At 44.2% G+C, this 11698-nt stretch overlaps 1 protein-coding gene across 3 annotated transcripts in view; it reads left to right on the forward strand.

The window, feature by feature from the left end:
* Positions 1-11019, forward strand: part of LOC135525839 (kinectin-like) — a 37184-nt gene extending 26165 nt beyond the window's left edge. Inside the window, exons 15-34 of one of the 3 annotated variants that reach the window (XM_064953764.1) lie at positions 82-119; positions 236-326; positions 434-502; positions 606-643; positions 755-845; positions 995-1092; positions 1194-1293; positions 1396-1436; positions 1542-1632; positions 2759-2845; positions 5827-5916; positions 6147-6263; positions 6350-6439; positions 6538-6630; positions 6911-6979; positions 7112-7195; positions 9138-9221; positions 9443-9532; positions 9786-9896; positions 10033-11019. In XM_064953764.1, the coding sequence (XP_064809836.1) occupies positions 82-119; positions 236-326; positions 434-502; positions 606-643; positions 755-845; positions 995-1092; positions 1194-1293; positions 1396-1436; positions 1542-1632; positions 2759-2845; positions 5827-5916; positions 6147-6263; positions 6350-6439; positions 6538-6630; positions 6911-6979; positions 7112-7195; positions 9138-9221; positions 9443-9532; positions 9786-9896; positions 10033-10056 (1596 nt within the window). In that variant the 3' untranslated portion in view covers positions 10057-11019. The remainder of the gene's footprint in view (positions 1-81; positions 120-235; positions 327-433; positions 503-605; positions 644-754; positions 846-994; positions 1093-1193; positions 1294-1395; positions 1437-1541; positions 1633-2758; positions 2846-5826; positions 5917-6146; positions 6264-6349; positions 6440-6537; positions 6631-6910; positions 6980-7111; positions 7196-9137; positions 9222-9442; positions 9533-9785; positions 9897-10032) is intronic. The other 2 variants (XM_064953765.1, XM_064953766.1) reach the window with 2 other exon arrangements.
* The last annotated feature ends 679 nt before the right edge of the window (positions 11020-11698 follow it).

Below are 11698 nucleotides of genomic sequence, written 5' to 3' on the forward strand. Positions count from 1 at the left end.
GTTTTCTTAGATGGAACTGCTGCTGTGATCTACCAGTTCCTCAGTTTGCATAACTCTGACACACCCTCTCTCCCCATCTAGACTGCTTCTCAGCTGACCTTGGATCAGTTCCAGAGGAGGTATGTGAGAACGGAGAGCATTAAGACCACACCAGAAAACAATGCTCAACTTCACATTGACCCTCTCTCACTATGTCTTTGTGTTGTTGACCCCCCCCACACACACACACACACAGTTTCCAAGAGCGGGAGGAGAACATCAAGACTGTGGAGGACCTGCTGAAGATGGGGCTGATTGAGGTGGCCAATAAGGAGGAGGAATTGAAGGTGAGCAGGGTTCAGGAATGAGCTTGATCATTCCCACCACAGTTTTGATTGTGCATTATGTAAAAATGATGTTGAAGTGTTTGAAATCAAATTGCTTTCTCTGTCAGACTGTAAGAGAAGAGAAGGAGGTTCTGAAACAAGAGATGGAGGTTTTAAAGCTTCAGACTACTGAACAGGTATGTTATGCACACTTTTCCCCCCACACGGATCTGTCTTTTTATTTTGATAGTCTCAACTCCGTTCCCTCATGGATTCTCCCTCGTCTTTTCCTACTCTCAGACATTGTCCGATTCGATAGTAGACGCACTACAGAGCAAGTAAGTCAATGAAAATACCACTTTTTCCTTAGCAACTGCTATGAAACAGCTTGCCACATTCATGGTCAATTTGTTCTGGGTTCGCTAAGTTTTGTTGTTCTGTGTTTCAAGGATCCAAGAGAAAGATGAGCAGATTAAGTCAATGGAGGAGAGCCTACAGGCAGCACAGGAGAGTGACTCCAGCAATGGGATGACCATTGAGGTGTGTGTTCATAGTCTCTCTCAAAATTCAAGTTAAGTGCTTTATTGGCATGTGTTTAGACTTTTCCCAATGTTACTGTTTTGGTTCTAGACTGTGCTGTGTCTCCCTGCTGGGTGTTTGGTGTGACCCTGTGTTTGTTGTCCCTGCAGTCTCTGGAGCAGCAGGTGGTGGGGCTGGAGCAGCTGAGACAGAAGGAGACTGAGGACACCACCAGTGCCAGAAACCAGCTCCTAGAACTACAGACACAGTAAGCCTACTGTACTATCCTTAAGCCTACTGTACTACTCTTTCCTACTCGATTACTGCATTATACCCTGAGAAATTAGACTGACACATACTTTGTTGCAGGCTTGCTGCTAAGGACCAGGAGATCCAGACCCTACAGAGTGAGTTGGAGGCGAGGGCCAAGGAGGTGAGCGACAAGGTGCAGGAGCTACAGCAGCAACAGGTGAGGGAAGAGGTGGAAACAGTTCATTGGTCATCTGTATTGGCTGAATGGGAGAGGGTGAAAAATAATAAGATAAGTAATTTACTTTTTTTCTTGTTCTAGCTGACCCACACAGAAGCCCCAAGCCCGGAACTGCTGACAGCGTGAGTAACAGCAATACTTCACAGAATTCCCTTCAGTATACAGTAGGTGTCCCTTGGCATGGGGCTATCCAGCAGCATTATGTGTGGTGGTGTTCTGTCCTCCAGGTTGGCAGAGAAGGAGAAGCAGGTGTCTGATCTCCAGGCAGAGCTGACAAAGCTGAGGGAGTCCCTGGAGCTTCACAGGAGCAAGAACAACGTAGGTGTCCCGTCCTGTGCTGCAGACTGTCCTGCTGCTTCCCCAGCCCACACCCATACTACCTACCTCTCCAGTCTAGCCCTGACATACATCTGCAGACCTCATCCTGTATATACTCTGCTCAACCAGGGGTTCTCAAACCCTTCCTCGGGACCCCCCCAGCCATTCTATTTATTTAAACTTTTCTGGAGCTAACACACCTGATTCAACTTGTCATCTAATTATCAAGACCTTGACTAGGTGAATCGGATGAGTTAGAAAAGGGCAACAACAAAATTGTGACATGTCTGGGGGGTCCCTGAGAGGTTTGAGAACCACTGCCCTAAACCACACCCCTCAGTGATGTCACTGTACCCATTCATCTGCAGTCCTGTGCACCTCTGCTTCAAATGAATAATCTCACTCTACTCATTTTCCCAAGTGGATAAATTGCATTTTGTCGCAGACTATGAATGAAATTAATTAAGCTACTTGAAATTATTCAAGTCAGCAATTTCTCTACCATTTACATTTTAGTCCTGTTAATTTGAATTCCATGCTTATTTTGGCTAAGGCTTTCTACAATCAAACAGCATAGTTAAGGGCTGTCAGTCTACTCTGCTCTGTTCATGGCCATGTTTACAAGCAGTCCCTATTTCTGTGTCCACAGTATAACAACAGCCTTGTTTTACAGAGACTGAGAGCTACCTTGTTGACTAGCTCTGTATAACGTGATTTGGCTTTTCCTATCTAGGTACATTTGCCTTTTTTGGCAGTGAGCTGCAGCTCTCCTTCAGATTCTTTCAGTGTCTATCCCAAAGACCTCTACTGAGTGACTAACTGTTTCACTGTTTGTTTTTGCCGATACAATTTAGTGGCCGATCCTTTTAAAGACTCAATCGTTAGATGGGCAGCTCATGTTAAGCTGCACTTGACCCTTAGACTGGTTTACAGGTAAAGTGCAGTGAGGATTTCCTTTTCAACCTACACTCCGATACAGGATAGGACAGCTGTACAGAAAAGGAGAGTAGAAAATAGTATTAGCTAATGGTTCTCTGTTCGTCCCTATATGAATAGTTTGTGTGGGTCACTGCATACTTTTCCCTGAGGCTAAACTGAAAGTTGTATCTCTTTTGAAACTGACCAGGAGCTTCGGGTGAAAAACTGGAGCGCTATGGAGGCTCTGGCAGCTACCGAGTCCATGTTTCAGGGGAAACTTGGCAAAGCCCTCAAGGTTCGGACGCTGCTTCCAGTCTGCTTCACTCTAGATTGAAAACTTGATTCATCCCCAAACAGCTATTGCCATAATCGACCAGTGAGATTACTCCATTATTCATACATATGCTGCTGCATACTGATTTCTCCCCTCTTTCTGCACTCTGGCCCTGGATAATTGTCTCCATTAGCTATTCAGTGACTGACTCCAGATTTCATTTAGCGGGATGGTCATAATGAGTTTGTGATCCATGATCTTCGTGATGGTCCTCTCACTTCCTGCCATGTGCTTCTCTCATTTCCTTTCCCCAATTCTGCATGTGTTCCATTATGCTTTGTGATGTGTATACGCTGACATCAATACAGCCATCAGCCGCTAGTGAAATTCTATTCCAAGAAATTTGATCCTGCAGAATTGCCATTTAGAAAATGATGTCCAGATTATGTGCAGTGTCAACATCATTATTTTGTGTGAAATCATTTTTGAAAACATTCTAAAATAACAGTGATACTGTTGATCAACATACAGAAATCTTTCAGTTTGTGTACGCCACCACCTTACTGCATTGACTTATATCCTGAACAAAAATATACACGCAGTATGCCACAATTTTAAATCAGCAGTGGTGGAAAAAGTACCCAATTGTCATACTTGAGTTAAAGTAAAGTTACCTTCATAGAAAATGGCTCAAGTGAAAGTCACCCAGTAAATACTACTTGAGTAAAATATACTTAAGTATGAATCATTACAAGTTCCTTAAATTAAGCAAACCAGTAGGCACAATTTTATTTTTGTATTTTATTTACGGATAGCCACGGGTACACTCCAACACATTTACAAACAAAGCATTGTGTTTAGTGACTCCGACAGATCAGAGGCAGTGGGGATGACCAGGGACGTTCTCTTGATAAGTGTGTGAATTGGACCAGGGAAAATGTATGGCGTAAAAATTGCATTCTTTTATTTAGGAATGTAATAAAGTAAAAGTTGTCAAATATGAAGTACAAATCCACACTAAAATTACTTTAGTACTTTAAAGTATTTTTACTTAAGTACTTTATACCAATTGAAATAAATAAGAGGCTCTAATCTATGGATTTCATATGAGAATGGGAATACAGATTGGTCACATGCTGTATCTTAAAAAAATAAAAATAGGGGTGTGGATCAGAACCAGTCAGTATCTGGTGTGACCACCATTTACCTCATGCAGTGTGACACATCTCCTTTGCATAGAGTTGATCAGGCTGTTGATTGTGGCCTGTGGAATGTTGTCCTACTGGGCGAAGTTGCTGGATATTGGCGGGAACTGGAACACACGGTCTTACAGGTCGATCCAGAGCATCCCAAACCTGCTCAATGGGTGACATGTCTGGTGAGTATGCAAGAAGTGGGACATTTTCAGCTTCCAGGAATTGTGTACAGACCCTTGCGGGTATGTGGCCATGCTTTGTCATGCTGAAGAAACATAAGGTGATGGCGGCGGATGAGTGGCACGACAATGGACCTCAGGAACTCATCACAGCATCTCTGTGCATTCAAATTCCCATTGATACAATGCAATTCTGTTCGTTGTCCGTCGCTTATGCCTGCCCATAACCCCACCGCCACCATGGGGCTCTCTGTTTCCAATATCAGCAAACTGCTCACCCACACGATGCTATACACGTGCTCTGCGGGTGTGAAGCCGGTTGGACATTCTCTCCAATGACATTGGAGGCGGCCTACGGTAGAGAAATTAACATTAAATTCTATGGCAACAGCTCTGGTGGACATTCTTGCAGTCAGCATGCCAATTGCACGCTCCCTCAACTTTTGGCATCTGTGACGTTGTATTGTGTGACAACTGCAGCAATTTTTCAGATTTGCGAGAAATATGCTATTTTGCTTTGTTATATTTTAGTGTAGAAACCAGACAGTAATATTGACACAAGTTCCTCTGCTGTAGCTGCTGTTAATAACCACCCAGCTGTTTCCTAGGGGTTTTTCTAGTCCTCTTCATCAGTGAGAATATGATCTGCCATTAGCCTTTGCTTAGCCGTATGTATTTAGGGACCCACTAATAAACCATAGACTAACAGATTGCTCTCCTACTATAAACAGTTGTGGGGGTTCTGTATATTTTTGCCACAGTTCTAACCCCTAATGACTCGCTCCTCATGTCCATAAAGCAGACCGGGTACATGGTGAGCTGATTTTCCCAGCAGCTGCTCTCGGCCATCTTGGTACAGTAAAAATGGCCTTCATTTAAGCTGAGTGTAGGAGTTCCTGGGCACCTGTTGTGTGCTGTCAGGAAAATGCATGCTCATACACAATCCAAAGCATATGTCACAGCGTAGATCCCTTTCCCCTTACAACACAAGGTGTTAATGAGAGTAGAGGTGGATGTGCCAGGACATCTCTCTCCTCCTGAGAGTTTCAAGCCCTGTGCAGCTAGTGTGATTAATGGTACCAACGTAGTGGGTTTTGTTTGGTGGTTCTTCATCACCGAAGCACGTGTGGTGCTCTATGGGAAGAATGTTAGCTCCTCCGGGGCATTACTGCAACTGAATGAACAAGAGTGAGTAACATGTTCCTCCTTGAAAGGAGACCAATGTGAACTTTGTGAACCCGTGGAGAGCAGAGCGGGGTCTAAACTTAATGAACTCGTCTCGTGGTGGTGCGTGGCTGCTGAATACTGGGGTGGATGAATACTTGCTTGAAGCACACTCAATAAATGAGCCGTTGAAAATGTTAGCTGTTTGTTACACTGGAGTGTCATGGAGAGGGAGCTGTTTGTCACAGGCCATGCTCCTGTATGCACTCTGAGATGGGAGAGGTGAAACCAAGCGAGCAGAGAGGTAGCGATTTGAGGTGTTGGATGTTTTCCTGCAAAGCTGTGTGTGTGTGTGTGTGTGTGTGTGTGTGTGTGTGTGTGTGTGTGTGTGTGTGAGCCCTGAGTGTAGTCCATGTTGAACGTCCCCGTTTCTCTTCCTTCTCGCTCTCCTCTACCTCTTTAGGAGCACCAGATAGCCCTGGAGACAGCTCAGGTAGAGTGTCGAGATGTTTTGCACAGACTGCTACCCAACGTGCCTCTGCCTGCTGAACATGTAAGGTCTCACAATACAGTATATAGTATGCCATTTAGCAAACACACTTTACCCAAAGCGACTCAGTCATGCATGCATACGTTTTACATATGGGTGTCCCTGGAACTGAACCCACTATACTGGCGTTGCAAGAGCCATGCTCTACCAACTGCCATACAGAGAACCACATGATGTGATATTAAATTCTAAGTTAATCTGTTCCACATGGTCTATTGTTGTGTATCTCTCAGAACCACCAGGAGTGGCTGCAGAGGTTTGAGACTGCAGTGAAAGAGGCCCCAGCAGCAGAGGTGACCCTAGCATCAGAGCCCAGACCTTCAGCTCCAGGGGGCTCAGAGGACACCAAGGTTTCCTTTTACGAAGACTTGTATGTTTTAAAATGTCTGAGAACTGGGGTGGAAAGAAGTGAAACCAGGGCTGTTCCTTTCACCAGATATTGGCTGATAAGCTGAAGGAATCAGAAGCGGCCCAGAAGGTTCTACAGAAAGATTGTGAGACATACAAGAGAGTGTTGGCTGAGACGGTGAGGTGACGCTCTCTATCAGTGTACTGTAGATGACGTTAAAAAGGTGTCGTGAGGTGGCTGTGAAACTAACCTGTAATAACCTCTACTGTCCACAGGAGGGCATCCTGCAGCGCCTCCAGAGCAGTGTAGAGCAGGAGGAGTCTCGCTGGAAGGTGAAGCTGAATCTATCACAGACAGAGCTGAAAGAGGTGAACACTGAAGAACATTAAATTAACCTCAAATTGTTTATATTGCACTTTTAACAATATCATTGGTATGTGTGGTGCAGTGGAGACTGCTGGGAGGAGCTATAGGAGGACGTGCTCATTGTAAGGCTGGAATGGAATAAATGGGACAGCATCAAACGCATGGAAACCACGTTTGACTCCGTTCCTTCATTTCCGCCATTACAATGACCTCCTATAGGTCCTTCCACCAGCATCCACTGGTGTGGTGCTTATAGTCACTCTCCTGCCCTTTCTTTCCTAGATGAGTGTGAAAGTGGCAGCACTGGAGCAGGAGGTGGACAGGATGAGTGACCTCGGGGAGCTGGACAACGTCAGTCCTTCAGTTTAATACTTTACATACCGCTCAGCAATTGTATTATTTAGTCACTTTACATCAGTTGACACATTCAATTTAATAGATTTTCATACATAGCTAAAAATGCAATATTTTGTTTGTCCATAGTTGAGAAGGGACAAGCAGTACCTTGAGTCTGAGCTGGAGAGAGCAGAGCACGAGAGCGTCACCTATGTGACAGAGGTCAGCGAGGTGAGGTGACTCAACTTCCTGTCATCTACCTGTCATACTCGGTCATTTCATAGTGGTTATCCATCTATGTAGTCATAGGGGTGGCAGGTAGCCTAGCGGTTAAGAGCGTTGGACCAGTAACCAAAAGGTTGTTGGTTCGAATCCCTGAGATGACTAGGTGAAAAGTCCGTCTGTGCCCTTAAGCAAGGCACTTAACCATAATTACTCTGGATAAGAGGGTCTGATAAATTGCATATGTAGTCATTCCCCTCTGCATTGTTTCTGGGTGTTACTGTACTTGTTTGTGGTATCCACCATTGTGTTTGTACATGCAACAGTTGGACATTACATTCATATACATTTTTCATTGTAGAATGCTCTGTTTTTAGAGGGTTTACGAACTTCACACAGTAACTTAAAGCACTTTGTTTTTCTAGTTGTTTCCTGTTAAATCATTGGAGTCCCTTTGCAGGCACACAGAACAGAAACATTCCAGCTGCATTCATTCATTCATATCATCACATGTTTCTCCAGAGAGTGAGAGTATTTTATGTAGTCGCTGTAGATCATTGGTCAGATTGAGAACCATCGAACTCTCCTAAACCGCTTTAGATGCTATTACACTCACACCCTAATTCACTACTAGGACACACCCTAGAAGCCGATCACCCAAGCCATTCCCTTGCTTCAGCTGTGTAGCGTTGTTTCCCCGGGTCCCACAGCCGCTTGTTAAAAACATCTCACACTTCATTTCAGTTTAAAGATCTGTTGACTGCACTGCAGAGCTAACTTAATGGCTCTTATACAGAAGCAGTCAGGCAGAATGAGGAGTTGAATTTGGTAAGCCTTGCTCACCCATATAGGTAGAGCTCCCGTAACCTGTCCCTCCTCCCTACTTCACCAGCACCACCACCCAATGTTATCTCTGGGGTCATCACCTGCCTGGGGAATACATGGTTCTCAATGTCCTTTGGGAGTCATTCCAGCTATCCATCTACAATGCATATAAAACATCTCTGGATACACTAGTGATATAAGTTTAAATGTAACAGGCTAAACTGTTTTTATATGCATGTGTAAGGTGGGTTTTCTTTGCTTTTTGGAGGAAGTTATATTCTTAGTGTAACGATAGACTGAGCTATTAGTATCATTGGTTATAGATGGACCTTCCTTACTCGTGATAGGATAGACTTAAAACACTACTGTTGCCATCCTGCACACTATCCACTATCCCCCTCAAACTCGACTCTGGACCTTGAAGCCAGTTCCACTGTTTCCCCCCCCCCTTGTTCTCCTATTGTCAGGGACTGATTTAGCTAGGTGCAATTATCAGGTAGAACAGAAAACCAGCAGGCTTCCGGACCTCATAGAGTAAGAGTTGAATAGCCCTGCACTATCCCATCACTACCACTAAAAGGCTGACGGTGGCTTTCTGCTACTCCTGTACAGGCCAATGAGCTTCTCCATGTCGGCCATCTTTGGGGATACATTCTATGTCTTCAACTGCACGCACACTTTCATCATATTATCATTAATTTGCCTCCACACACAGTTGAAACATTTTCAACGTCTGTCGTGACGTCTGTCTCTGTCGTGACGTCTGTCTCTGTCTTGACGTCTCTCTTGTCACCCTTCTGTCTGTGAATGCCTTCAAGGATACCTGAACATTTTATGTTTTTTCATTTGACAATGCATTAAAAAAAATAAAAATGTTTTTCAGTGTCTAGCTAATTATTATTAGTTTAGTAGATATAGCTACATGTCTACCTCAACTGCTCTAAAAAACAGTTTTGGTGTATGCAAAACAGATGTTTGCATTTTATTGGTAGAAATATACAAATATATCACCTCCTGTATATGCAAATGCCCCCCTCCAAACAGTTTGAGATCAGATTTCACCAGGAGTGGAATGGTCATTGTCATGTGTTAAGTGTCCCATCTCCCTGTTGGTGTTTGGTTGCAGCTGAAGACCCAGCTGACTGAGACTCTGTCTAAACTGGAGACTGAGGAGCGTGAGAGGCAGAAGGTGGCTGGGGATCTCTATAAGGTAAGACAGCCCCTCAGGATTGGACTACCATAAGTTTATGTTTGGATGTACATTATTGTTAGAGAAATAGTTTGTTACCAGTCCCAAGTCTAGAATGAAACACTCTAGGAGCTAAATCCACTCTGAACATTTGAATACGTGGATGTGTTGAACACGCTTCTATTACCTGAAATGTAAGCTTAAATGTTTCTTGTAATTTCCCCCATCCTGCTCCACCTCAGGCCCAGCAGTCTCTGGATCTGATCCAAGAGGAGTTCTGCAAAGAGACCGGCCAGGGTGACCTGATAGAGAACAGCAACCTCTCATCACACGTAAGACTTACTGGAGGGGAAGGGGAACTTTGTCTGTGGCTGGGTGGATTTTTTAATTTAAAATATTTGTTTTGAAGTCAGTCACGCATATGATCTAGGTAGTGTACATTCGTGGTAAAAACACAGGTAGCTATGAGTATTTGTAGTTTTGTATGTTAAATGTAACCCGTCTTTACCTAGGGGTAGTTTTATTAACCAGTAGGTGTAGTTATATTGAAACTGACGAGAGGGGAGTAACTAAACCGTCCCTCAGGAGGACATTGACAGGAAGGAGAAGAAGACTGCAGGCCTAAACCAAACTGTGAGGGAACTGCAGCAGCTGCTACTGGCTGTCAACCGGCAACTCACCAAGGGACAAGAGGCGGTAGGACATTGGATAACTCAGCAATCAAAAGAAGGATTTGAAATATAGGAGTCAATTTACAATAAATGGAGGGTATAACTGGCATGTAAGTCTTTGTTGTAACTCTAAAGTGATATTGAACTGTGCTTTCTTGCAGGAAACCGACTTGCCTGAAGTATAGGGAGGGGAGGATGGACCCTCTCTTCAGAGACAGCCTCTCCACCTCTACCTCTCCTATCATGCCCTCATCCTCTCCTGCTATACTCCTCGCTTTCCCTTTCACCTGTACTGTAGGCAGCCTCTTGCTGACCCCCATGCCTAGTGCTGACCTATATCCTCTGACCCCCACCTGCTCCTCCTCAGCAGGGTCAGGGAGAGACCTGGCCGGGCCCAGGAGCAGAGGGGCTCCCTTAAACTACAAACACGCCGAACACCAAACCAGACCTTACTACTGCAAAGTCCCACCACATTCCTTATGATCCCAACCGCACAGCCAGAACTAAAGGCATCCTACACATTCAGACTGTGGCCCCCCCCCCCCCCCCTGTTTAGTACCCCCTTTTTTTCAATGGAACGCTTTGAATACATCGTATTTCTCTGTTAGTTTTCTTTGTCAAGAAGGCGATGAAGTGGATTCCTAAATTAACTTTGGGTTCTTTGTCTTTAAGTTAAAAAAGGAAAAATGTATTGTTTAAAAAAAGTAACTGTTAGGACCTGCTGACTGTACACTACAGTTGTTGATCTCTTTGACTCCTGTCTTGACAACTCAAACACATACTGTACATGTGCTGATTCATGAATACATAACTACTGTACATGCATACTTTGGCTGAGTATTGGGAGGGGATAGGGGAGGGTCCCAGCATGTCAGATGGGACACTAAGTAACTGTAACCATGGAGATCCGTAGAGGAAGTCTGTAAGTGCAGAGCCAGTAGGAGGGAAGCTTTGGCTTTGCCTCGCTGTGGCAGCAGAACGTCAGGTCTACCGAGCTAAGGTTTTTAATCCTTCTGTAACTATTAGAGGAATCCCATATTATCTGTAATCAACGCTCGCTATATTGTTGGTAATTTCATTAACACTGAATATTTCGGGGTTTTTTTGTAACAGGTGATCGTTAGTAAAAGGGATGCTTGAAAAATCTGCCTAGTGTCCTGTCTTCCGTTCCACTCATCTTGACTGCACTTTCTTTGCCATACCACTGAGGGGCACCAATCTTCCAGACCTTACCTCTGCTTTTATGAGCAAAGATGGGGCCGAGTTCATTGCAATTTTGACCATTCTACACTTACAAAATCAACCCCTCAACACATCTAGAAACCACCTTGAAATGTTGTGCCTACTTGAGGGTTGAGGGAAGCTTTTTTCGTTGCTTTCATCTATCGGATACTTTCAGACATATGACATTTAATTTAGACCCGAACTAAACAAAGGGAAGGCCATTAACTCTGCTCAGTTTTTACGCTGATGACCAACATTCTAAGTGTATGACTAATAAATAGAAAAATGTAAGGCTGTCCTCCCCTTTCAAGACAATCATGTTGCTGTCATGTGGTGGGTGTAATTTTAGGACACAGGAGGGCATTCGTGTGATTATGGTGTGTTAGCATGACACCTCAGTTATGAAACTTTGTGTGACCCAGGTTGCCATCAGGATGGCAACGAAACGTTACTCAACAGGTTAATTCCGCATTCTTGCAAAACATTGTGCAACACGTTGATTCATCATGCTATAGTTTAGTGGAAGTATGGCTGTGGGCTGAAATGGTATAAATAGCTGGGGTTTAGCTAGAATAATGACTGGTAACTTGTGACGAAATAATA

The sequence above is a fragment of the Oncorhynchus masou genome, chromosome 32, assembly GCF_036934945.1.
Source record: "Oncorhynchus masou masou isolate Uvic2021 chromosome 32, UVic_Omas_1.1, whole genome shotgun sequence".
NCBI classification, from domain to species: domain Eukaryota; kingdom Metazoa; phylum Chordata; class Actinopteri; order Salmoniformes; family Salmonidae; genus Oncorhynchus; species Oncorhynchus masou.